Consider the following 27,780-nt stretch of genomic DNA (forward strand, 5'->3'; position numbering starts at 1 on the left):
AGTAGTGATTTATTTGGTGTGGGCTTTAGAAGCAAATTCTGGTTGCAGTGGGATGATCAGGAAGTGCTTCCTCTCCTTTACCTCCTTCCTCAACTCTTTCTCAGCTCAGCACCTGTTTTCATGAACTTGCCCCTCCCTCTTTCTTTAATACTCAAACCCAGAGACTCCTCATTCTATACACGCTGTCTATCACTGAGCCTCATCCGCAAAGCTGTTCATTTCTTCTCACATGTATATTTCCCATGCTTTCAGCCCGTGTTTCTCCCATTAGAATGCATGGCTGATCAGAGCAAATCCAAACTCATTATCAAAGTCTAATGAGAGTATTATAGACAATTAGAGTATTACACAGAATTAGAACTACTAGCACTGCTAGGCTGGAGTTGAGAGACAAATAGACTTGGTTGAAGGACACCTGTCTATTCTGAGTATCAGGTGCTCCAGAGATGGACAGCAGAAGAAAAGTGGGAGTGTGCTTGGCACGTCTAGCTCCACGAGACACAATTGCGGAGAATGATAATTCTTCATAGAACAATTCAGAATTCTTTTATGTCAGGCCAGAAGTACCCTGGCTGTCTTGACATGCAAAGGTCTCTTTAAAAATTCACATATCTGTACTATTTATCTGCTTCTCTGAGAAAATGGCAATAATTATGCCTGATAGGTTTTTTTCTTTACATTTACAAAAGCCAAGCACCATCTTAATCGCTGTTCACATAGGGACTCGCATATTCCTTTCAATAACTCTGTGAATGCAAAACTGTGGCAATGTAGAAACTGAGGCACAGATGGTGAAATGACATGCCCAGGGTCACATAGTTAAATCCTAGCGAGACAGGTAGGTACAGGGCCCCGTGTTCCTAATCATTCTACCACACTGCCTCTTTAGCCCCAATTTACCTGAGAGAAAAATGAGTGTTTCTTTGTTGAAGCCAGACAAAGCTGTTCATCAGCTAGTCAGACAAAGGTCAGGCTGTCCTGCCAGGGGAATGCCCTGGAGAAATTGTCCTGACTGGGAACAAACCTGGAAGGAATTTTTTTTTCTCAAGGAAACAGATACTTGGTTGGATTTTTGCCTTTTTTGCCTTCTTTATATCATTGGCAACTTCATCAAAGCCAAGGCCATCTGAAAATTGAATTAATATTTTGTTTACCCTTTCTTTCAGGTCATTTAGTGAGAACTCTGGGCTCAACCCTGAACTCCTCATTGAACATGTCCAGAGCCCAGTAGGTTGGCACTACGGGTGACATTTTGATCAGCATCACGTGTGTCAATGGCATGACTTATAGTAACATCTATACTTAGTGCTCTTCTTATGCCCAACACAGACTCCATGCCCCACCCTGTTTTTCTCCTTCACCTTTTCTGGCCTTTAGTTTTCCAGCACTTTTAGTGCATCATTGTTGAAATGGTGAAAAAAGAAATTGTTATTTGTTATAAATCTAGCCTCCCCTTTCTTTAAAATTCATCTGGAAGAAGATAACCAAAACAAATGAGTGTTGAGTTACCTCCCTAAGTATAATCTCATGCCATATTTGTCAACTCAGAGGTATGCATTGCTGTTAACTCTAAAATGAAACCTGTTCTGCAGTGCCATGATGTGTGTGTTTGAAGTATGATAAAATGTTTAAAACTATTGAGTGGAGAGTCAAATTACCCAGGTTGACATTCTCAGCTTGCTCTGTGACTGTGGCAATGGGAAAATGGTCAATTCGGGGTCTCAGTTTCCTTAGCTGTAAAGTGGAGTGCTTCAAAGGTTACTTGTTTTAGTCCAGGCTGACATAAATACCACAATGTCTGGCATCTAGAAAGGGCTACCTGGTGTTAAGTGTTGAGAGGGATCCTGATGGTATTGCTTTTACTTGGGGACATATGCTTTCTTTGTTGCTAAAAGTCATAAAACTATTGTCTTTACAAACATTCATTTAGTCCCTTCTGATTGGGCAATATTGGGAATTCAGTAAGGCACACTCTTGGTTCTTTCTCCTGTGTTTATTGCATGGTAAAGATTGGAAGCTCATGTAAGGGCCTTTGGGCCTCTTACAGACTACTATAAGCAGATGACACACAAACTCAAAATAAGAGTTTCCCCAATATATTTGCTTTGCTTTTCAGATTCAAATAAGTAGTCATTCAAATGAGATTTTTCTCGTGCTATTTTGAAATTTCTGTTTAGCTTAGTGGGAGCTATTTTATTTGTGGGTAAACATGGGAAAGCCCACAAACCAGCTGGGTATGTAGCTGCTCCAGAGGTATAGGGGACAGAAGAGTGGTCCTTCTCTAGTCTCAAGAGTGCACAGTGCCATCTGCTGACAGATCTCTATTACCTCGGAGAAAAACTACACTGCAATGATTTTTTTTTCCAGTAATTTTCTGTTAATTTATGAATTTCATGTTCCACTTGGTTGGATGTAACAAATTTAAATTAAAGCCTCTTGAAATTCCCTTAGAAGTCCAATGGGCCGTTTGCTTTTCCTTCTCTCTCTCTCTCTTTCTTTCTTTCTTTCTTTCTTTCTTTCTTTTTTTTTTAAGAAAAGTTGGGTTGTGACCATGGGCTTTCACAAAACCTCCCCATATACAAGTAGCTGGGTATGAAAAGGATTTGAAGGATTTGGCATTTGGCAGAGGATAGAGGTGTGTCATTCTGATTGATTTGAGCCACCTATCTGCAAGGCAGACAGAACAACTGTGGTTATAATTTTTTCACCAAGAAACTTGATGTCCGGAGTGGTTAGGTAACCATTCTAACCGTAGCTTACTGTGGGAAGCTGGAACCAGAATCCAGGACTTTGAACATGTGACCCCACAGAGCCTCGCTCATTCTTCCTTCAGTTGTTCTCATCCTGTGTGTGTCTCGGTGACAGCACTGTGCCTGTAGCATTGATAGGCGTGAGGAGATGGAAAGTTGATATATTACTAAGCATATATTAAAAGTGAATTATATATAGGAGTCAACTTTCTTGATCCTTGAGAAGCATGTTGGGTAAGATGCAGGGCTTTGCCCAGTATAGATGGTTACTGTTGTTTTTTTCTTATCGGAAGACCACTTTCTACTATGGTGAAGATACTGCTCATCTTTTGATTAACTTTAAAAAAAACCTTTTTATTGGTTCTTTGTGAATTTCATATCATGGAACAAAATCCAACTCATTTTCCCCTCCCCTAACCTACTGTCCACCCTTGCAACCTCACAGGACACCAAACAAAGAAAAAAAATGTCATTGTGTCACAGTGTGTCCTACAGTATATCTTTTTGTTCACCCTTCTTTGCTTACAAATGTTCATTGCAATGACTTGTTCGTCTAGTACAAGGCATCTTGCTCCTGGAACTCCTCAGATATCCTATTGTTTCCCTGTGTCATGGAGATCCTGTAGTTTTGGATCTGTAGGCCTGGCTTCTTTGTGCTCTCCAGCAGTTCATCGATGGGGCAGGCTAATTCAAAGACCTGGATTTGGGCCTGAGGAGGTATGTGAACTGGTTAACCTTCTGGATCTCCCACTTTCAAATGCTCAGAGTAAGCTCACCAGCAACTCTTAAAAACCAGGGCCAAATCTACCCTGCTGCCCAGGCAAGGTGCAAAGCCCACACTCCTGAATGCTGTAGCCAGTGAGGGACAGGGACAGTTTTTCTCCTCTCATGATCGAGGGAGATAGCGCTTCTACCTGCCATAGATGGCAAGGGACAAGGGGATGGAGGATGGCATCCAACCCTTCGGCCAGCTCACCTGCAACCCTCGCACCCAGGGGCAGCTCTCCTGTGCTACCAAGATGAGGGGCAGGGCCAGCTCTCCCACTCTGATGATCCCAGAGCCAGCTCTCCTGCCTGCTATAGATGGCAAGGGGTGAGATGGGGGACATCTTTTCTTCACCCATACTACAGAAGAGAAGTGATGTAGCCAGATCTCCCATGTTCTCATCCTCATTCTAGCTCTCCCCCCACCCCCCACACACTGTCAGGTCAGCTCTACTGTGCTGCTCAGTCAGAGTGCAGGATTCACTCTACCCAGTGCTGCAGCTGGTGAGGGGAAAGGACAATTCTCCTGTTCTCATGACCCCAGGGCCAGGCTTCTGCCTGCAGCAGGTGGTGAGGAGAGGGGCAGGAGGAAGATCACCCATGATGCCCAGATAAATGTTGGGGCCAGTTCTGCATAGCCTTCAGGCATCAACATGTCTCCAGGGCAACAGCCCAGGCTAGGGATGTCTTCCTGGCCTTTGGCGGTAATAGACCCTTGCCGCTGCAGACCCATAGACCCAGATATGGTCCCTAGTGGCAGTGCAGGCTAGGGCCCCACCATGGTCCCCTGTAGCATCACCAGCTATCACTTGCTACTTTCAAGTCCCTAGTTCTACCTACATTGTGCTATTCCTCTTTGTCTTCTGGTTTCCTGTTCTCCACTCGCTCCTCTTAGTGGTACCTATGGTCTCTGAGTGTCTGGGGTTGTCTCAGGAATGCATTGCATTATGTTGCCCAGAAGGGGTCATCCTGGGTAAGGTCTGCACCCACAGGCCCTCTTGGTACAGGAATGGTAGTCATCTCAGGCTGGCTTCCTGTCCAGGCCCCATGGTACCAGTCTGGTGGTTATTATAGGCTCACTCCTCACCCAGCCTGCCTGAATGGCAGTTGCAGTGGGTGTCTATCTGTCTCAGGCTCAAGGCTCCGTTCTAGGTGGGGTTCTTCTAGTTACCAGCTTGCTCCCCTTTCAGGCCCCCTGGTGCCGGACTGGTAGTTGTCTCAGGCTTGCTAGGTTTATTTTTTCTTTTGCTTCTTATCAGTCAGCTGTTCAAAGGTCAGAACACTGAATGTAGACATAGTCTCTCTCCTCTCTGCCACCTCCTTGATGCACATGTGACAGAACAGCCACAGGTGCCACACCTCTAGGGGCATATTGCTTGTTTTTAACATGTGAGAATATATTTGATTATGACTTTTATAATGAAGATTTATATATGAATGAATATATGACTGTATTATATTCCTGCATTCTGCCTGAGCAGCACAGTAGAGCTGACCTGACAGAGGGGGTGTGGGCAAGCTAGAATGAGGATGCGAGCATGGGAGATCTGGCTACACCACTTTTCTTCTGTAGTGGTGACGTGGTTGAGGGAGAGATGTCCCCCCATGTCACCCCTTGCCTCTCTAGCAGGCAGGAGAGCTGGTTCTGGGATCATCAGAGTGGGAGAGCTGGCCCTGCCCCTCATCTTCATAGCACAGGAGAGCTGCCCCTGGGTGTGCAGTTTGCAGGTGAGCTGGCTCAAGGGTTTGATGCCACCCTCCATTCCCTTGTCCCATATCATAATTAGTAAACCTTTAAGGATTTTTCTTTCCACTTCTAGTAATGTGATACCCTTTATAGGGCCCTCTCTCCTTCTCGGTGCTAAGACCGAGTAATTTACTGCAGTGAGTTACGTCTTTCAATAGTCTTTCCATAAGACTATGAGATAGTACATTTTATACTACTCATTTGATTGAGGCTTGTAGAAATGCAGAGTTGCTAGGCATTGTGGGGGTTTGAAGCAATGTGATCTGAGAAGTTTGACATCTGGCAACCTTAATCACTACATCTTCCAAGTCATTCTGTATATGACACACTTTCTGGGCTCTTTGGTCTCCCTTATTTCTTGAATGCCGTTGTAGTTTTTGATCACCTCTCTTATGTGTCAGTACACAATGGCTTCAATACTGTGGGTGTCCTTTAGCTGCTAGTGAGCCAACCTGGCCATGGCTCACCTGTCTGTACTCCTGGGCAATGCAAGGGTTCAACCACAGAGTCGTTTTTTAAAACCAGCTCATCAATAGCTACCAAGCTGGATCTTTCTAATTTATGAATATGCATATATGTGTATGCACAAACACGGGCACGTGCGCACATGAACACACACACACACACACACACACACACACACACACACACACACACACACATGCATTTTCCACTTAAAGGAACCATAAAACCTTTCTTGTTAGAATACACTTCACCTTTTTTTTTTTTTTTTAGTATTTTCTACTTCACAATGAATGACCTTTTACATCCATCTTTTGTGGCGTTGTAAATGCTATGTACAATCTGACTAGGTAGTATGCTATCTATCAATTTAAGGTCTACAATGTTGATATTGTTCCGTGCAGTCATGCTAGACTCTTGAAACATCTAACTAGAGATTCCCTGGCCTGCTTCTTGGTAGGCGTGGCAAGTCTAACGTGGCAAGCCAGAGTCCCCTAATGCATGAGTTTCATTCTATGATGATTGAATGTTCTGTATCTTCTGGCTTTATACTTTCCTCTGCAGCTTTTAGATTTGCTAAGCCTGCTGTCCAAACCTCCTGGATCTCAAGTGAAATTGTGGTTAGTTTTCATCTCTCTCTGGGTTTCTGTTAGAAGTCTGAGCCCTTGTTCTGGGGAATAACTCGGAACTGGAATCTAGCCAGGTAACGCTGCCTTTGTCATTCCTGCTAGCGTTTGCCAAGTTGGACAGACTTTTTTTGCACTCGCTTTGCAGTAGCTTAATCAGAAGATATAATTACAGTGTGCTTTAGATTCCTGCCTGCCAGTAACACACTGTGCGGTTTAGCCAGTTGCTGACGGTCCACGGGCTTCATCGTCCTCCCTGTGTGAGAAGTAGTTGAGCTGCGACCTAAAGTTGCTCTAATTCCAACATCTGTACTATTAAAGTATACAGAATCATTTCTGAGGAATTCTAGCCTAACTTTAAAAATGGAATAATGATATAGGAATCAACTGAGATCTTCAGAGTTGAGTCCAGAACTGACATCTCTGATAAGCACTTGTATAGTCTCCTTAATAATGCATATTCTGAAAGGTGTCTTCACTACTGTATTCCACAGTAATTCTAAAAGAGCATTGCCCCAGATGCTCTGTCCTCAGGGATGCTGGGAAAGCTATCTATTTGCTGACTCACAGATAGACCCCCAGAGCTTCTAGACAGAAATCCCTCAACCAAGATCGTACTTCTCCTAGCCCTGTGGGCACACCTGCTCTTGCCTGTCTTCTTCCATTGTCTTGTGGCCACTCACAGGAGGACAGAAAATCACCAGAATCATATTTCTTTATTTGTTTTAGGTGAGTGTTGTGCTATGTGCACGCATGCGTGCGCTCGCACACACACACACACACACACACACACAATTTGTTTAATAAATCTCTTCCTAACATATCTCTGTTCATTTTTCTCTGTACTTTACAAAAAGTCAATAATTCAGGTATCCAAAGGTTGCTCCCAAACAAAAGATAAATGACTTCATTTTGGAAATTGGCTTAAGCTAAATTTAAGAACAGTGTAAGTTGCCTAATCTGACTAGCGGACTCGTGACTGGTGTAGGTGAGCTCCTAAATGTTGCATCGTCAAATCCTTTGCATTGCCTTTCTTGTAGCAACTGTCTGCTTTGTCTCCAGGTAAATGAAATCTATCACGATGAGTCCCTTGGAGTGCACATAAACGTGGTCCTGGTGCGAATGATTATGCTCGGTTACGCAAAGGTAAGATACCTTAAAATGTGTGGGCTGTAAACAATAAGACTAGATTAACCAATAAACGATTGGGTGGCAAAACTACTTCAACTTTATGTAAACTCATGGTTATAAAGCTGTCCGGGGGAATCTTCCAGAATGAAAAGAGGATGTTAAATTAGAGCAACTTCTTGTTAGAGGCGGGTCTCATATAGATCAGATTGGCCTCATACTCGCTATGAGGTCAAAGATCCTCCTATCTCTGCCTCCTAAATGTTGGGATCATATGCCTGCGCTAACATGCCCAACATGTAATCTGCTATCTGAGCCCCAGTTATCCAGGCTTTCGGTGTGACTGAAAAAGTCAGTGAACATGAACGGATACTGTTAAGAAAAAAGAAAATGTCCTTACACTATAAACATGAGCTGTGTGACCTGTATATGAATTCACTGTGTGTGTATGCGAAATATCCACTTTTAAATGGTAGTTATTCTCAAAGCACTTGGAATATGTCCGTGAAGAAAACAGAAACATCTTTTGTTTTATTTAAAACAGTATTTAAAATGTATACATTTAAAAGTGAATATGACTTTCATTTAAAGAAGTTTTAATCTCTTTGAAAACAGAAAGTTGAATCAAAACGCATGCAGTATCCATTCTTGCTAGTGGAAAGCCTGTGTATGTCAATATTAGACGTGGTCCTGTCCTTGGAAGTCATTAACTTCCTTTGAGAAGCCTGACTCCCTTGGCAATGTTCATGCTTATAATAATCAATGTATCCCATCACTGATCTTCCTGGGGAGGCGACACTAGTGAACTTGTGCACTTGGGAAACCATAGTCTGTGTGTTTGTGCTTCTTTATCCATGACTAATAGCATCTACAGATAGAAAGGCTGTCCCTCATCTTTACCTTCCCTTGAAAGCCTCATGTACTTTGTGCTGTTAGGAAGGAAAAAGCTAACCCCAGCTGGAAGTCTTGACAGCCTTCAGTCGGTCAGTTGTTTGGCAAACTGTATGATTAGCATATAACAGATCAAGCTAAGTTTATTAAAAATGTAAATACTGATAATAGCATTTGCTGAGATTTAACAAGACTCTGGGCCCTTTAGCCAATTAGGAACTCATTTGGGAGTCCAAATTCCAATTTCTCTTTTTGTTAGAAACACTTTGGAAATGTGTTTTTGAGGGATGGACTTTTTCACCCCTCAACATATTACCCCATCAATTGCAATGTGAATACACACACACACACACACACACACACATATATATATGTATGTGTATATATAATTTATACTAATGTTACCAGACAAGAGACTAAACCTTGTCATTATCATGAGTTAAGAAGCTGTTTTCTCCCCCAGGTGACTGTTCCACATACAGTACAAAGTTTGACCAGTTTTGCCAAATCTTGAAAGAACTTATTTTCCTCCTCATACAGATTTTGAACCAAAAGAATACACAAAAAATCTTACATAAGATCTTTGACTTTCATATCTCTAGAAAAAGTCTCATGCAAGAATCTTTCCCAGTATTTGTCTTTAATGTGTAAAACCTAAAATTTGAATACAACTACGAAATATTTGAGATGTCTAAAGCTTCTCCTCCAAATGATTACCAATACCGAGTCACCCCCAGCAGTGAGTCCTGAGTTCTAACACTGCTCTCTGTGTGCTTGTAGACTTTCCCACAGGTGGCATGTGATCGCCTCACCAGGTCTTTAATGGGTTTTTAGAATTCCTAAATCAAAGTTGATCCCCCAAATAATATTTCTGAATCATCGTTGAAATATTATCTCCAAATCCAAATCACAAAATGCGTGTTTAACCTATTCTCTCCTTTTTAGTCTATCAGCCTTATCGAAAGGGGAAACCCGTCCAGGAGCCTGGAGAATGTGTGTCGCTGGGCTTGCCAGCAACAAAAATCCGATCCCAACCATGCTGAACACCATGATCATGCAATTTTCCTAACCAGGCAAGACTTTGGGCCTGCTGGAATGCAAGGTATTACTATTACTGTGTAGACGAAAAAATTAAGGGCCTGGGTTTTCAGGCGAAATCCCAAGTTGAGCAGGCCGTGCAAATGTTTTTATCTCCACACCATTTTCCACCGTCCACCAGCCAAGAGTATGCCCCCCCCCCCCATTTCTTTCAGTGACTTTTTGTAGAATCCACAATGTTATATGTCACTTAAACACCATAGTAAATTCTACTTGCCTTTAAAACAGTGGTTGTCCATTTGGAAGGGAGGCTGTAATCTGCAGTGTGATTTCCACTAACTGTTCGGACGGGAGTGGATCCTGCCAACAGTCTTTCTTCCAAAGCCAGGTTCCATTTGTCTAATAAACTCCGATGGACAGTGTGGAGAAACACCGATAGCTTTCTTTTCTGCATTGGTGGGATTTCTGGCTCCCTCCATTAGAACCAAGATATGCAGGGCCATTTGGTAAAACAGAAAGGCAAGCTGAGATGGTAACAGAATGGTGACCCCAGGCGGTCCCTTCTCGCTTTTCCAAGAACGTGACTTCCTGGTAACAGAGAAGTAATGTCGCCCCTATTTACAGGAACACTGCTTCTTCTTTTGTTTCTAGGCAAAGATCCAGTACTAAATATAATGAATATATATATATATATATGTGTGTGTGTATATATGTGTGTGTGTATATATATATGTGTGTGTATATATATGTATATATATGTATATATATAATATATATATTCGATTGTCGTTATCTGCAGGATATGCTCCCGTCACAGGCATGTGTCACCCAGTGAGAAGTTGCACCCTGAATCACGAAGATGGTTTTTCATCTGCTTTTGTAGTAGCCCATGAGACCGGCCATGTGTAAGTCACTGCTGACAGCTTTTCTACCATTGTTCACACTTTGGGCAAAAGCCAATGCCAGTGTTCATTCTCATCCTTTGCCAAGTGAGAGGAGCTTAAAACAGTGAAGGGTCATGCGCTGAAGCTCAATGAGTAACTCTGTCTGGCTGAGCCCTCCCAGGCCTTTGATGGCTATAGAATAAGAAACACATTTCATTAGACTGCTCTCAGTTTCAGTGTCCATGGTGTCTCCAAGGAAGTCATGTTGACTTGAAAAAAATATGTTTTTCCCAGCATGTGTTGTGAGAAAGGGGAATTCAAGGCATGGGTCTGGGGCTCTTACCCATGATGTCTCCTTTGTGTTCTAGGTTGGGCATGGAGCATGACGGGCAAGGCAACCGGTGTGGCGATGAGACCGCCATGGGCAGTGTCATGGCGCCCCTGGTGCAAGCTGCCTTTCATCGATACCACTGGTCCAGATGCAGCGGTCAGGAACTGAAAAGATATATCCAGTATGTTCCTCGATGCATGTCATGCCTTGCTGCATAGGCTACATACATGGTGACAGAGGTGTTGACCCAAAAGGTTCTCCAATGTCATACAAAGGGTTAAGGCAATGAGCCTAGAACTTAAGTGTACTTTTAACTCGTGTCTTAGTCAGGGTTTCTATTCCTACACAAACATCATGACCAAGAAGCAAGTTGGGGAGGAAAGGGTTTATTCAGCTTACTTCCATACTGTTCATCACCAAAGGAAGTCAGGACTGGAGCTCAAGCAGGTCAGGAAGCAGGAGCTGATGCAGAGGCCATGGAGGGATGTCACTTACTGGCTTGCTTCCCCTGGCTTGCTCAGTTTGCTCTCTTATAGAACCCAAGACCACCAGCCGAGGGACAGCACCACCCATAATGGGCTGGGCCCTCCCCCCTTTATCACTAATTGAGAAAATGCTTTACAGCTGGATCTCACGAAGTCATTTCGACAACTGAGGCTTTTTCTGTGATAACTCCAACTCGTGTCAAGTTGACACCCAAAACCAGCCAGTACAACTGGCCTTGGGCTTCCTTGGGATAGATTCCTTTTGACTGGTGGTCAGACCTGTCCTGAGGATGGAGGCAGGGTGTTTATATGATTCCTGCTTTTAACCTCATTTATAACCCGAAGTCTGATGATGCTTTGCGGGGTTAGGATCTGCCGTGCCTCACTTCATATAGGGTCACTTGGCAACATGAACAACACTGTCACAGCACCACTATATCCAAGAGGTGTGCTTGGTTCCCTTTACCAGAACTAGTAAAGATGAAAACTGAGTAGAATAAAACCATGTTTCTGGGAACCTGCCCTATGTGCTAACCGAACCACAGAGAATTGAGAGTCCTCCCCTTCTAAGGTCTGATTTGAACAATGAGAATTTAAATACACTTACTGTTTGCCTCCCGCAGTTCCTACGACTGTCTCCTTGATGACCCCTTTGAACACGATTGGCCCAAACTCCCAGAACTTCCGGGGATTAATTATTCCATGGATGAGCAATGCCGTTTCGATTTTGGTGTTGGCTACAAAATGTGTACCGCGGTACGTGACGGACTATCAACTTGGATGTCTGATCTTGAAATCTGCCTGTGTCATTCCTGTTGGGTGGGCTTTGCAAACTCAACTGGTCCCAGTGTGAAAATGTCTCCGGTTATCTTGCATTTGCTATGTTGATGGAGCTCAACTGGATGCTCTGGGTGTGTGGCCCAAACGAATCCTCATGAGAGATAAGAAAAGAGATGGAGAGATCAAAGGCTTTTAATTTATGATTATTTCTTTTATTTTTTGTGATTACAATATTATTCCACCATTGCCTCCTCCCATTTCCTTCCTGGAAGCCTCCCAAATACCCCTCCTTACTGTTTTCAAATTCATAGCCTTTAACATTACATCTGTTTTTACAGATGCATATACATCATGTGGTATTTATGTGTATGTTAATGTGTGTGTGTCTGTATGTATACATACATTAGTGTGTTATATATGTGTATGTGAATGTGTGTGTGTGTGTGTATATATACATACATTTTACAGAAGTGGTGGCAGAAAGTTTGCAAGGTTTTTAGCTTTAGGATGCAAAAGCTGTGGCAGCAGAGCTTCTCAGGGTACTTCCTCACACCCAAGGCTCTCCAGCTCAGATGCTTGCTCCCTGCCCCTCCCCCAGCTTTTCTCGCCTTCAGAGATGACGCTGAGCTTCTCTGTGGCATGATGGCCAGTATTCTATACATTTGTGGCTATAGAAAATGACTACCCTAATACATTAGACTCTTCTCAAATGGAACACCGAAAAGTGTGTGGGTGGCATGGCTGTAATCACAGCACTTGTGAGACTGAGGCAGGAGGATGATGAGTTTGAAGCCAAGCTTCATTCAGCTATTTATTGTATGCAGGAGCAGCCTAGCCTATAAAATGAAGGTCAGTTTTCTGTGGTTTTAGTTTCTGTTTCTACTTTTCAGTAGTTAGACACTATGGTAATGGATGTCAGAGTATGTCAGGTCTGACCCTCGATCCGTGAACTCGAGTCCAATCTGTGACCTCTCTGGCTTAGTTTTCTTATATCTGAACTGGAGACGGCAATGGCATTTGTCTCTTAGAGTTTATGTGGTGATAGAATGTGACAATCTAATTAACAATGCGGGCATCTTACTCTCGCCATTGCTTGTGTAAACCCCACCGCCACCAGCAAATACTATGACATGAAGAAGTCATATATAAAATACAGTTGGCGAAGATCCCGCTGTCTGAAAGGTCACCCATCATTTGCTTCTTTTTCTTCCAGTTCCGAACCTTTGACCCGTGCAAGCAGCTGTGGTGCAGTCACCCCGATAACCCATACTTCTGTAAGACTAAGAAGGGGCCCCCACTCGATGGGACTGAGTGTGCTGCTGGGAAGGTGAGTGTGTCTGCTGGCTAGGGTTCAGTGGGTGCTGTGGGGGGACCTTTAAAAATCTAGCAAATGGTGGTCACCTCTGGCCTGTCATCTTTTTTTTTGGTTCTTTTTTTCGGAGTTGGGGACCGAACACAGGGTCTTGTGCTTCCTAGGCAAGCGCTCTACTACTGAGCTAAATCCCCAACCCCAGTGGCCTGTCATCTTTAGGGAGAGTGTAGTACCCATGGGATCCTTCTGGTAAGTCACTAAGATAGTGTACTAGCCTCTGTGACTGCTACCACAAATGGCCACAAAGTTGGTGATTGAAAACCCTAGGAATCTGTTCTGTAATAGCTCTTGAGGGCAAGAATCAGTTAGGCAGGGGTGAAATCTGTATGAGGACAGGGCCATGTTTCCTTTAGAGACTATAGTGACCATTGGTTCCTCTCCTTTCCTGGTTTCTGGCTACCTTCCTCCCACATCATGGCCACACCCTTCTGACCTCTGACAGTGGGTGTATATTCCTTCTGTCCCCTTGTGAATCTTTTCACGTTGTTTTTGAGCCTACCTAGATACCTCAGGATCATCTTCTGATCTTAAAATCTTTAACTGAGTCGTGTTTACAAAGACTCTTTTACTGAATATGGTCACTTTCACAGGCCCAGACAGTAGATGCTTTTGGGCCTGGTAGGGGGGGAACCAGACCATTTGGCTCTCTGTGAGCAAGAGGGAAGGCAGTAGGAACAGCAGATCTCTGGCCCCTGCTGGCATAGCTTCCCTTGTGAAAGCTGCCCAGAAATAAAGGCATGTGAATTTATACAGAAGATTTGGCCCCACTCCTTGGGGAAAGATGCCCAAAGGTTTTAAATCTCAGAGTGTGTAGTTGAGACTGAATGCTTAGAAACTGGCTGGATGCCAAGGTGTGCTTCTCTTAAGGGCAAAGAGCTCAAAACAAAGGCATGCTAAGAATGCAAGTCTAAGAGCCTCGACTAGTCTAGAATAATCTATTATAGATAGGACCCAGTGCTGACAGAAAAGATTAATGCAACTTTTACCTTCTTAAAAGATTGATTTCAAACACACGTGAACTGTTCTTACACGAAGCATGCATACTAATAAAAACCTGCTATTACAAGCACTTGCATTCTGTCAGACCCTGTGCCAACTACATCCTATATAGTGCCTTGCTTTGGGAAGAGTTAATAAATATGTTTTACACTAAACATTAAGAGCGATAATGAGTAGAGTCACTTTTGGCTTATTAAAAAGTTACGTTATAATCAATTTTAATATCTAATTCCTCTACATATACTTATGTCCTAGTATAAATTTTTTTTAACTTTTTGCCCGTAGAATACAAAAAGGCATTTGAAATTTTGGGGAAGAAAACAATCCATTCCCTCTGAGTATATATCTGCCCAGTTCTGAGCCTTGTCAGGGAATATCACAAGAGGCATTGTGGCTGTGTTAACCACTTTTTGTTCGTACACTCGCGTGGCCCCTAAACAATCTATCAATTTTTACAGACCTTGATTGACTTATCTAAAAGGTAAATAGCATTATCTAACCCATCTATTTCTCAGATTCATAACTTAATATTCTATGTAGCTAAAGGCGCTTTGAAAACCGGAATATAGTCTTAACCAACATAATTACTTTTGAAGTTGAGGCATATTTGCATATCATTGTAAAAGGGGGCATATTAGCATTTAAACCTCTGCTGATAGAAGCAAAGAGAAGTGAAGCCAAGAACAGTATCTGCGGGGCAGGCTGGACACTCACTTGTGACTTACCATTTCAAAACTTATTGGAATAAACGTTTCCTCTTATGAAAAAAGCTTTATTTTTAGTAATGTCTAAGAATGTGCCTATACCTAACATGCATGCATGTGTAACTGAGTGCCCAGTGTCTGTCTGGTGCCCACAGAGGTCAGGAAAGGGCATCTGACTCAGAATTATAAATGGTTGTGAGCTGCCCGGTATGGATGACAGGAACGGGACCCAAGCCCTCCACCAGAAAGCAGCGAGCACTCTTAACCAGCCCCAAATTTAGCTATTGATGGATCTTAACTGACGAATCTTAGTTATCCTCTTGAGAGGATACCTTTGTGCAGCAAACGCCTATGGATCCTTTAAGTCAGCCTTTAACTGGAGGGAGAGTAAGAGTTGAAGATCTTCCAATAGGTGGTCCCTGAATAGCGCCTTTAACAACTCTCCTAATTACCTTCTTCATTTCCCCAAGTGGTGCTATAAAGGACACTGCATGTGGAAAAACGCTAACCAACAAAAGCAAGATGGCAACTGGGGGTCTTGGACCAAATTTGGCTCCTGTTCTAGGACGTGTGGAACTGGTGTTCGTTTTAGAACACGCCAGTGCAATAATCCCACGTGAGTATGACCCACAATTCCTGCTGCTTTCCGATACCACAGCCAGGGATTCGTGTTTTCTGCCCTCCCATCTCACTCACAAAACAGGGGATATGAAAAGTATTGCTTCCCACGTAGGCAGTGATGAGTAAGAGACACGCAAACGAAGAGAGATTTTTTTTTAAAAAGAACTTGACATATGGGACTACTAGGGAGTTGACCAGAGAGAGTAGACAGTGTGGGCCCTGGAAGCTGAGACATGTCCATGAAGAAGCAGAGAGCCCTTGGATGAAAGTACCAATAACCTCAGCTGGGTTCTAGAAGGTCATTCCAGCCGCTTCAGTATAGATGGGGACAGGAAGATGGGGGCAGTCTGGCAGGGACTCTGAGGAGAAAAGGCATCCATCCACTCAACCAGACAAAATTCACGTGAGCCTAGAAAAAGTGATGGATTATCCAGTTCTGACATGCTAACTTGTCCGGCTGTGGTTTAACCTTCGAGCAGCCCTTTCTCTGTGCTGGCAGAACAGCGTCTCTGAGCATGACTTGTATAAAGACTACTGATGGCGGCACGCTGTCTTTCCAAGCAGCATTAGAGGTAACAATGACACTCCAAAGCAGGGCAGTATGAGTCACACGTTCACCACAAGCCATGGTCTGTCCTAAATGCACTCAAAATGTCATGCCGTCAACTCCTTACCATTTCCCTGTTGGGAAAATCATTCCACCTTGCATCTGACATAGGAGGAAGTAGAGACACGGGATCGAGTTCTCAGCTTTTCTTTGAGTTGCACCTGCACGCTTTACACGTGCTCGGAAATACCATTTTCTTGAGTTCGTGTGCATGAATTTCATCTTTCATGAGTAAAACAAACCACTTGAAAAACTAATTTAGGCTGCGTTTGGGGGTCTTTATCCCTCAGCACAGAGAGAAGGGTGCATTTGGAGAGACCCTAGACATCGGGAGTATGGCATCATTCAGGCTGTGCTGGCAGCTCAGACACTTGGCTCTCCGCCCAGCAGTGCTGCTTCTGAGGGCTGGAGCTGCTGGGCTGAGGCCAGGCAGCCTTTGAAACGTTGTCTTTTCTCTAGGCCCATCAATGGTGGGCAGGACTGCCCTGGTGTTAATTTTGAGTACCAGCTTTGTAATACAGAAGAATGCCAAAAGCACTTTGAGGACTTCAGGGCCCAGCAGTGCCAACAGCGTAACTCACACTTTGACTACCAGAATACCAAACACCACTGGCTGCCGCATGAACACCCTGACTGTGAGTGCATACCATTCTTTTGTCTGCCGGGTGGATGGTCACTTAGTGGTTAAGCTGTGTTGACACCAAGCCCTTGCACTCTTGAGTCCTGCCTGTGTAGTAACATAAGAAGCCCCAGGTATTTACAGAGGCAGGGCATTCCAGGTTCCTGAGAACTCGGCTGAGGAGTGCCTTTCTCCTGAGAGGTAGGTATTGTGACAGACATGATATCTGGCTAATAGCCCTGTCAACACCCCCATTCCCCCATGGCAAATGACATTGAGTCACCTGATTCAACTTAAATCCTTAACTAAGAAATAATCCCAGCACAGGGAAAATCGTCCATCTATAGCCCAGTCATAAAGAAAACGGAAAAGGGAAAACAAGATACCTATTTATTAAAGACTTTATAGCCTTGTCTAAAGCTAGTTATTAAAAATACTTCTGGATATTTCTCTAATGCTTGACTTCTTCTAATTAAATTCTGGGTTAGGTGGACTGAAAGTGAAATCCCTTATTTCTGTGTGGCTGACCAGTGTGTATATGCCACTGAATTTTAATGGAGTACTCCTTTAAAGGAAATGCAAGCATGGATAGGTCAAAGTTGGACAATTTAGAATAAGTGCATTATTTTCTAATTTACTTTAGTGAAGTGAGTCATGTATATTATCAATGATGTAGATGGCTACACAGGGCCCAGATCAGCTGAGTGGTAGGGCGAGGCCAGACTAAGGCATTCAGAGTTTAGAATGTTATTAAAGCGAGATTGGTTCTGAGCCAAATCTTACTAAAAAGCTAATGTAGGGGAAATCGGGGTTTTCCAACATAACCGACATAATCTATATCTGTTGGATGTCCTTACCAAGTTAATATCTCTTCATAAGATAATCAATGCCTCACATTAATACAAATGTGCATGGTTGGGGATTTAGCTCAGTGGTAGAGCGCTTGCCTAGCAAGCGCAAGGCCCTGGGTTCGGTCCCCAGCTCTGAAAAAAAAAGAATAGAAAAAAAGAAAAAGAAAAAAGAAATATGGTGTCTCTGCACTCTGCGTCTTCTCTCTGTTGTAGCCATCCAGTGTTTTATTTGCCTTCCAGGAACCCATATTGAAATGCTATACATTAAAGTGAACTGGGCTAGTCAAACATCCTGTTTTATAAAAGTGACTAACTCAATCCTGTGCCTCTTACGCAGCCAAGAAAAGATGCCACCTGTACTGTCAGTCCAAAGAGACCGGGGACGTTGCCTACATGAAACAACTGGTGCATGACGGGACACGCTGCTCGTACAAAGACCCGTACAGCATATGTGTGCGAGGAGAGTGTGTGGTAAGTTCAAACTGCTGCCTCCCAGTATCCCCAGCCTCCCACACTACCCCCAGCACCTCCCAGTATCCCCAGCCTCCCACACCATCCCCCAGCATCCCCAGTATCCCCACCATCCCCCAGCATCCCCAGTATCCTCCAGCACCCTCCAGTATCCCACAGCATCCTCCAGCTTCTTTGGTGACTGGGAGCGGCATTGATCCCCCATTATGAAATAACTATATTTAGGATCCTTTGATATGTGTATGTGTGTTACATTTTAGTTTCAACATTATTTTAATAAAATCCAATTCTAAGTTTTTTTTAAAAATTAATACAAAAATCCCTTTCTTTTACCACATCTTCCAAATGGTTCTGAACCTAAATGCTGAATTCTAGTCAGACCCGAAATTGTAGGCAATGGAAAAAGCTTTCTTGTCTTGTTTAGTCTTTTTAAAATACAGTTTATTTTCTTGTCCACATGTAGCTGTTACTGTAAGCATCTATATTAACTGGAACAGTGTTCTGAACACCCATTTTCTTTCACTGAGCAAAACTGAAGCATGCTGTTGTGTTGCTATAACGGAATACCACAGGCTAAGTAATTTATAAACCCAAAAGAAAGCAAGTTCATGCTAAATGACTTTAGGTGCTTTGGCTGACTGTCCGGTGGCAGCGGTGTCCTGCTATTGAGTCATCCATGCTAGAAGGTAGACGGGGAAGAGAGACTAGTAATGGAAGATGGAAAGAGGTGGTCACTCTCATGACACACTTGCTCTCTTAGTAACTATCCCATCTCTGTGACAAGAACATTAAAAATTCCTTTGTGAAGGCAGAAGCCTCATGATCTAATCATGGCAGCTTTTTTGTTTAGTTTGTCTTGTTGTCTGACATAGCATCTCACTCTATAGCCCAGGCTGGTTCCAAACTTACTGTGATCTTCCTGCCTCAGCCTTTGCAGTGCTGAGGTTAGACACCTGTCAATCCCTCACCTGTCAGCCCCACACCTGTCAATCCCTCACTTGTCAGCCCCACACCTGTCAGCCCCACACCTGTTAAGCTCACACCTGTCAGCCCACACCTGTCAACCCCTTACTTGTCAGCCCCACACCTGTCATTCCCACACCTGTCAGCCCACACCTGTCAGCCCACACCTGGCTTCCCACATCTTACTAAGCCCTGACTCTCACTACTTTTGAATTGGGGATTAAGTTTCCAACATAAAATGCTTAAGAATAGATATGAACAGTGATAGTCAAGTGTTACTGTCATCATTTTAACCCCTTCAGTATTTAGTACTAAATGTATGTCCCTTGCCCATTTCCACATCAAACTTGTAAGTGTATTCATCTGCCGTGTACCAAATTTACTTAAAAGGCTTAGCGAGCCCAGAAAACCTTCAGTCATTGCCTATCCATATTGTGAAAATGTCACCTCATCCAACCTTTGGGGCCTTGCCCAGTCTGGGCCATGCCAAACTTCATAGCCCTTCCCCATCATGGTATGTCCACCTTCTCCAGGCTTCCAGTTATGTATAAATATTGATCTCTAACCCTTCTCTCCTTGAATGTAAAGTTTCATAATTATTTGAACTTTTTCCACTTCTAAAATGTCTTTCCACTTTGTTCTTTCAGGGCTTTGCGAGAGTCTTTTCTATTTTGAGGGGTAATTTTGTTTCACATCCCAACTCACCTTTAGAAGATAACACCATTTTACAGCTTGCACCATATGCCTTTATGAATATCTGAATAACATAGAGAGAGCACCATATTCTTGATTTGTCCTTTTTCTACCCAGGACCAACCTGCGTCTTAGTTTATATATCTTGTTGGATAGTGAGGACAGCTATCTTGAGACTCTCATCCAGGGAAAATACCTCATTAGCGCAAAGGCATTTGTCACTTATCGACAAGTGACATTTCGTCATTTGATTTCACAGTAATTCTTTAAAAACCTGGGGTCTGAGAAATCGTGACAACAGTGAAAGTCCGGTACAAGCTTGCTGGCTGTGTGCCATCACTGATAAAGGGTTCAGCATCCTGCGGGATGCAGTTTACTACTTGCCACATTAAAATCAGCCATGTTTAACACCTTCTCTTCACAGAAAGTTGGCTGTGATAAGGAAATCGGCTCCAACAAGGTTGAGGATAAGTGTGGGGTCTGTGGAGGGGACAATTCCCACTGTCGAACTGTGAAGGGGACATTTACCAGAACGCCCAGGAAACTTGGTAAGTAAGACGAATCTTCTCCTGAATTGAGACCCTTTTCTGCTGTTTGTCACTTAGAGACATCTTTCAGAAATTGGGGATTTTTCTCCAATGTGTATCATAGAAATTAACAGATAGTTTTTTAAAAGTAGTTTAAATAAATATTACTAAAAATAAGACTTTGAATTCATATTCATAGCATTCTGGAAGAAAATAACTATTAAATTTATATAGTATATTTATTATGTATATATATATATGTATATTATATATTATATTGTATATATATTATGTAGTATTTTTAGGGCTTAGGGGAAACAAATCTATGCTATTTTGAATTTTATCAAATGTGTATGGGACTGAAGGTTAATTTTGAATATATGTGGCATGTAACTTATTATCTGGAAATATAAAATGTTACAAAATTAAACATGTATCATTTTCATTTATTTGAATTTAAATTGGGCAATTTTACCTAGGTGGTATATTTATGTAGCTAGCATTCATTAAGCATAGTCTTTAACAGTTTAAGCAAAATAGAAATACATTGTATGGAAAATACAGAGAAAAAAATGAGAGATACAATAAAAAAAATATCATCTGATATATGGTTGTACCCCTCACAATCATGGACCTGAAGTTTTGTACACATCTAGGGCCCAAAAGGCAGACTAGAAAGCTATCCTCATGCCATAGATAATAAGTAAAAATATCTGTAGTTGCATAAACTATACGAGTTTCCACAATATTTGCATATAAACATTTATAAGGCATAACCACCAATCATCTCTTTGATAAGGATTTTTTGGGAGGAGCCAGGCTCTGTTTCCAGCACCCATGTGGTGGCTCACAACCGTCTGTAACTCCCATCCCAGGAGCTCCACTGCCCTCTTCTCACCTCTGCAGATGCCAGGCACACAGGTGCTACGCAGACATACATGGAGGCAAAATATGCATAAAATAAATAAACAAATCACTTTAAAAATTGGTTTAAGTAGATATAAAGTTATAGAGGAATGCATAAAAATGATGTTAGCCTTCATCTAGTTGGAGCAACCCCACATTCCCTTTTATACCAATTATACCTGGCTATACTGACTTTGGGAAATTTTAATATCAGATTTGTTCTGTGATGTGTTTTGGATGACAGGGCTAGGTAGCCATTTTTTGAACATGGTCTGTGATCCTTAATGTCTTTGCTATTCCTTCATGATGAATTACCACGGTTTCTACTTTGAAATTTATTCGGAAGCAAATAATGCCACTTCTGGCTGGATGTTGGCATTATCTTACCAAAGGAAATAGGGCTGAAGTTCAAATATGAAGCTTCTTTTAGCATCAACTATAATTTTCCCTGCATTCCAACGAGAGGGTGAAACTTGCTTGCTTTAATGAAACCACATGTATTTTTCTATTTGGGGGTGTGGAATAATTGGTTTTATTTTCAGGATGAATTAATAATGTAAGGAAACATCTTTTTTTACTGTGATGATTCTTTCTGCATCTTGTAACATATAAAGACATGATACTGTTTTTCAGACCACCCCAAAAAAAATCACGCTAAGCAAGAACCAAGGTCAAAGGAACATGGGACAAGTTCCCTGAGTCACTCAGATTCAGAGTGGTCAGAGATAACCTAGCCTCCATTTCTTTTCGCCGATGTCATCCTAGTCAACCCATAGACTAATTAACCTTTTCCAACAGGCAAACATTTAAGCAAGAGATGCCATAAGGAACTCACGTTTCTGGAAAATGAAATCTGCAAGTATTCCACTTCCAATTGCCCCCATCATTCTGCATTTGTGCTCAGTCTTCCTTTCATTGACTATTAACAGTTTATCAGCATTTGCTAACTACTGTAAATGCATTTTGACTTGAACATTTCTCAAGTTTCAGAACATATTTGTATCTTGCCCAGTAGAATCTGTTGTTGTGGCTTATGGGGTAGTCAATGAAACAGCAAGACTTTGGTAGACACAAAGCCTCCACTAATTCACGACATTCTATTTAAGGGAAGACGAGAGGCGCATTCGTTTTGCCCAAAGGAGCTCGTAATATCTCTCTTGCGGAAACAAGAGAAACTAAAAATGTACTGGGTAAGTCGTAGCACACGGCAGAAAGAGGGGCGTCCATAAATGACCTCACACAGATGTGCACTCCATGGCGTCTTAAGCATGCTGCTTTTAGCCAGTGCTCACTCAGGCAAATCGTATAGCTCCTGTGTTGGGCTATAGCCTCAGGCTAAGGCTCTGAAAACCCTGATCCTAGGTGACTACTACATTTACTTTGGACCCTAATAAATATTATGTAAGAGTTTGGTAAGTGAACCTATAGATATATATTAACTTTACACATACACATGATAACCTTTTTCTCATTCCATCAGCAATTATATTTTCTATGTGGATTTCTTTTTACATATGTCCTGGATTATATGAACTAGGTGCTCCATAATATACTAAAGTTTAAATTTCACAATTTCTTGTATTCATTTTTTTTATTTGAGACAGCATCTTCCTAAACAGAAGATTTCAAACTCGAGATCATTTCCCTGAGCTTCACAAATGCCGTGCGATAAGCAGGCGTTGCCTCACTTGGGTCTGACGCCTTGATTTTTACTGAACATGAGAGATAGCATCTCTGCCTCTCAGTTTATTGTTGATTTATGGTTATGGACGGGACCATAAGTGATTTTTAATATACTATAAATATCATAATATTAAAAGGCTTATGGTAATATTAAGTTCCAATAGTCAATTTAGGGTTATTAACACAATACACACCTTGTGTTCAGTCTCCCCTTGTACGTATTTATTTAAAGTGGGTTCCTAAATCTTAAAACATGTCAACCTATAGAGGCCTTTTATAACAATATATAGGCAGAAGGAATACCTCCAGCACACCACCTGACAACTTCTATGAAAACTAGAAACTCAGAAAAGCAAAACCGTTTGCCTGAATTATTGATGCAATTCATAGGTCAACACAGCCTATGAATTTTCCCTATGCAAGTTGCCGCCAATGTGGAGTTATTCTCTGAGGTCCTTTTCTGTTTATGGACGCCCTCTTCTGCGTGCAGGAGTAGGTTACGGATACAGTGCTGGACTAACCATAGTGTTGCTTTTGTTCTCTCTACTTCCTCCAACCTTCACTACACATGCTAAGGGTACCTTAAGATGTTTGATATTCCCCCTGGGGCTAGACATGTCTTAATCCAAGAAGACGAGGCTTCTCCTCATGTTCTTGGTAAGTGTTTCTGTCTGCTGGCACTGCCTCTCTGTGCACTTGAACATTAAATGTCAAAGACACTACACATGGAGCCTGTGTATGTATATATGTACTCTTAATATATATACATATATACATACATATACATATATATGTATATATGTTTGTACTATTCATACATATACATGTGAGGATGAGGATTAAATATAAAGTCATTAGTTCAATATTATGTGAAGTTTAAAAATTTCTCTCAAGTGTCCTTATATGAAAAACAAATATTTAAAATTGAAATTTTTTTTTGTAGAAAAGGGGATTGCTTCATTACTACTGAGAAAACAATTTTACGACTTTATATTAACTAATCATATTTTGCTCTGAATTAGGAGATGATAAAAATACAATGTATTAAATTAGAGGAAGTTAATAGACAAATCATTGTTTTTATGTTGAAGATGGCTGATGGATAGTTTGTTGAAAATGGCAAGTAGATAGATTTAAAGCTGCCACAGGAAAATTTTGCTATTCCAATGTGAATTTTTCCTAATATATGGAAGTTGTCAATATTTGATTGGCACAGATAAATGCAAAAAACGATTCCTTTTCTCTCTTATGGGAGAATAATATAAAATGCCCAATACACTGCCCAAAGCAGTTTGTTTTTAAATATATTCAAAAGTGTTATCATGACTGTCACGCTAAAACACAGGCATTCAGTTCACACACTAAGATTGTCTGAAAGTTAGCCACCAGCTCTAGAAAATTGTGTAGCAAATTGGATTTTAATTCCCATGTTTTGGTTGCTCTAGAACTATTTAAATTATATTTATTGTCAGATGGCATTAACAGATCAGCATTTGCTCATAGTTCTTTTGCTAGTTTTTATAGTCCTATTCTTCATCCTAGAATTCAGATTATTCCTGGAATAATTATCTTAAAAACTTAAGAGAAATACATATGAAATAAATGGTTTTAACTAGATATGTTTTTAGTGATGTTAGAAATCTGAAATGTTTTCTCACTGACTGATAGACAATTCCAACCTGTAAATTTAATCTATTATGTATCATAATAACAGTAGATCTGCAATGCATTAAGATCTATTAATGATAAACTTCCTTTTCTAACAGTATCAATTTCTGAGTGGTCTGGCAATTTTGCTATCATCAGAAAAATTATGGGCCTAGCAACCAGTTTAGCGTTTTAGGGTGACTATTGGTATATATCAATCTTTAAAGAGATAGTTTGTATTAACACACAAAGTATCTCTTATATCCAAAGTGGTCCCACCTTTCAGGGAAACATGGGATGAGTGAGTTAGAATTTCTCATCTCTTTGACACAGATCTTTGACAATGTTTCCAAATGGGAATATTTGCAAACATTTTTTTTTTGCTCATTTTATCCATTTAACTCAGTAGGAGTGCTTCTCAATGGATTAAATGCCTAATGAAGGGGATGGGGAAACAAGTGAAGCTAACATTCATTTTGACTGCTTGATACTAATAAGGAGGAGGAGGAGTCACTGGTCTTGTTAATAAAATGGGGGAGACTTGCTGTGGGTCACAAACACTGCCATTTGATGTGTGTGCCCGTCGCTCATTTTCTTTCATTTAGCCATTAAGAACCAAGCCACAGGTCACTACATTTTAAATGGCAAAGGGGAGGAAGCCAAGTCACGGACCTTCATAGACCTTGGTGTGGAGTGGGATTACAACATTGAAGATGACATTGAAACTCTCCACACGGATGGGCCACTACACGACCCCGTTATTGTTCTGGTACGTGTCACGCAGCATGTGACCTTGTTGATTTTGTTTATAATTTTATAACTTAACTTACCTGAAAACACGCTTAGCTAAAATATCTGATTGGAGATTTCCTTGTTTCTTTTTATATTCTGTTTATTTCTCCCTGTTCTGTGTGAAATATCCTCATATAATTTAACAATCTGACATTGTTCCTGAATGACAAGATACAGGCAACTGAAACAAAAGGTAGATTTTTATATTTAGTCACGAGCTTAGCATTTTTGATGTGCCTTTTAATCCACTATTATTTGCCTTCTGTATGGAGAACTTCCTTTGGTAGTGTTTGGAGTTTGAGTATATTATCAATGAGTTCTTTCAGCAGCTTCCAAATTATCCAAAAAGTGTCAGATATCCTTTACAAGGATATCTGCAAGAAGTGTAGAATTATGGTATAACCAGTTTTGTAATTTGATTTAGAGCTCTCTTTATCTTTATAATAACTTGTTGCATTAGCATATTATTTATAACGTACAATGAATATCTAGAGTCAATTCTACATCGGCAGTTTTTGACCTATAAAAGCAGGAAATTAGGTCTGAGAAACGTACCAGAAAATACCAGAATTTAATGTGAAAAGCCATTGGCATGAAAATCTGTTATTTAGGTGACATGTTGATGAGATACACTGTAAAGTAGTCCTTGTTTATATGCAGACTATGTTACTTATCAGAGAAGTATCCATTAGCGAGTTGAGAGATTATCAGTGAGACCAGGCCACCTGCAGTGGAAGCACACTTGAGCTCATCTGGTGGATGTTTGTAAGAGTGTTCACAGCCCTGAGGAGGGGTCTGCCTGTCTAGAAGACACACTTTGCCATCGCGGGGAATCTGCTCTGAGAACTCTTGTGGGAAGCTGTGAAAGGTTCCTTATAGCCATAGGTCGTGTGCAGACCCAGGAGATAGGGGGTGCTGTTTCATTAAATTTAGGGAGCAGGGAGCTGGGGATTTAGCTCAGTGGTAGAGCGCTTACCAGGAAGCGCAAGGCCCTGGGTTCGGTCCCCAGCTCCGAAAAAAAAAAAAAACAAAAACAAAAACAAAAAAAAAAATTTAGGGAGCAGGCAGCCTCTAGGTGAGACTGAACAGTCTAAAACCGTACACATAGTTGCAGAAAGCAAGACAGAAACAAATGAGCAACAATGTTCAGACCTTGTAAAGAGATGGTTATTTTCCAGGTTATCTTCTGAAGGTTTTGTTTCAGCTACAACTGAAACCATTAAGATATAAAAGCTGTCCAAAGTATTAGAAAGCTTTGGAGCTCTCAGGTCCCGACTCCTCTGAAGTCCTAGGAGACTAAGGGGTCGAATAAACAGAAGTGTGTTTCCCGAGGTGGCAGAACCTTTGTCTACTGGACTTCGTTATTTATGGTGAGAGTCTCATTTGTGTGAGAACTCTGAATGTGGTGTGCCAGTCTTCTGTAGCTCCTTTTTAAGGATCTTACAGAACTGATTTTAATTAATGTGGGAAGGAATCAGTTTCATCATGATTTTACATGCCATTGTATTTTGATCTTTTCCACCCCACTACCCTTACTTGCTTCTCCCTACGGCTGGTCCCTTTCTGCTCCAGTCTGCTCTCTGTGTTCAGTTTACAGATATATGTCTGTTTTGAGTCTAGTCACGCAGCATTTGATGTCCTTTCCCAACTGAGCCCACTGCCTTGCTTCTGGAAACTTCACTGCTCATCTTTCCCCTCTACTTCTGTGTTATTCATACATATAATAATTTCACTGCATGTGAGAAATGAGAAACACGTATGCAATATTTCTTTTCGAAGGATAGATTACTTCACTGAGCATGCTCACTTCTACACATTTTCCTGAAAATGCTGTAACTTCATTCCTCATGGCTGGATTAAACCTCAATTTCATATGTACCACAGTTGTTGAAGGGCATCTAGGTTAGTTTCATACTGTGGATAATGCTGTAGTAGACATAGATATGCGGGTATCTGTGTGGCACTTAGATTCATTTCAGTATCTACACAAGGGTGGTATAGCTGGGTCATATGGTAGCTAGTATTATTTTTTTTCAAAGCCTCCATAGTGGTAAGCAATGCTGCACAAACCATTACCTCACCACTCTCTGTTATCCTTTTTATCTTGATGGTAGCCATTTTGCTTTGTATGGATGGGATCTCAATGTAGCCATTTCAGTCTTTCATGGCCGATACCAGCAGCCATCTTCCATCTCGAGGCTGCAACAGTTTGTCCCAGGCTGCCCAACATTGCCATTGTACCACTGAGTCTTGCCTGTGTTACTTCTGCTCCATCAGTCTGTCCTCAGAGGGCATTTGGGCCATGCATTCCTGGTCTATCACATCTAATGGAGACCTCCTGTTCTCTCCTATTCTTTTTCCTTCTCCCACTTCTTCTTCCTCCTTCCTCTCCTTTCCTGTCTTTCTTCTCATGGTCCCTAACTGCAGTCCCCCAGCCT

General features: G+C 41.7%; 1 protein-coding gene and 1 non-coding gene across 3 annotated transcripts in view; one reads left to right on the forward strand and one right to left on the reverse strand.

Moving 5' to 3' along the window:
* The window catches only part of Adamts3 (ADAM metallopeptidase with thrombospondin type 1, motif 3), a 206,639-nt gene that overhangs the window by 163,718 nt on the left and 15,141 nt on the right, over window positions 1-27,780 (forward strand). The window contains exons 6-17 of one of the 2 annotated variants that reach the window (NM_001394709.1): window positions 7,413-7,496; window positions 9,315-9,471; window positions 10,207-10,312; window positions 10,660-10,803; window positions 11,731-11,863; window positions 13,101-13,214; window positions 15,433-15,578; window positions 16,650-16,825; window positions 17,998-18,131; window positions 20,212-20,335; window positions 22,327-22,410; window positions 25,156-25,319. In NM_001394709.1, coding sequence (NP_001381638.1) covers window positions 7,413-7,496; window positions 9,315-9,471; window positions 10,207-10,312; window positions 10,660-10,803; window positions 11,731-11,863; window positions 13,101-13,214; window positions 15,433-15,578; window positions 16,650-16,825; window positions 17,998-18,131; window positions 20,212-20,335; window positions 22,327-22,410; window positions 25,156-25,319 — 1,566 coding nt within the window. Of the gene's footprint in view, window positions 1-7,412; window positions 7,497-9,314; window positions 9,472-10,206; window positions 10,313-10,659; window positions 10,804-11,730; window positions 11,864-13,100; window positions 13,215-15,432; window positions 15,579-16,649; window positions 16,826-17,997; window positions 18,132-20,211; window positions 20,336-22,326; window positions 22,411-23,479; window positions 23,561-25,155; window positions 25,320-27,780 lie in introns of both variants that reach the window. The other variant, NM_001394710.1, reaches the window with a different exon arrangement.
* Window positions 4,760-4,887, reverse strand: LOC120096809 (small nucleolar RNA SNORA17). Its single transcript, XR_005493643.1, has one exon. It is a non-coding gene; the product is annotated as a small nucleolar RNA SNORA17 (small nucleolar RNA).

This window comes from Rattus norvegicus, chromosome 14 (genome assembly GCF_036323735.1).
Source record: "Rattus norvegicus strain BN/NHsdMcwi chromosome 14, GRCr8, whole genome shotgun sequence".
Taxonomy (NCBI): domain Eukaryota; kingdom Metazoa; phylum Chordata; class Mammalia; order Rodentia; family Muridae; genus Rattus; species Rattus norvegicus.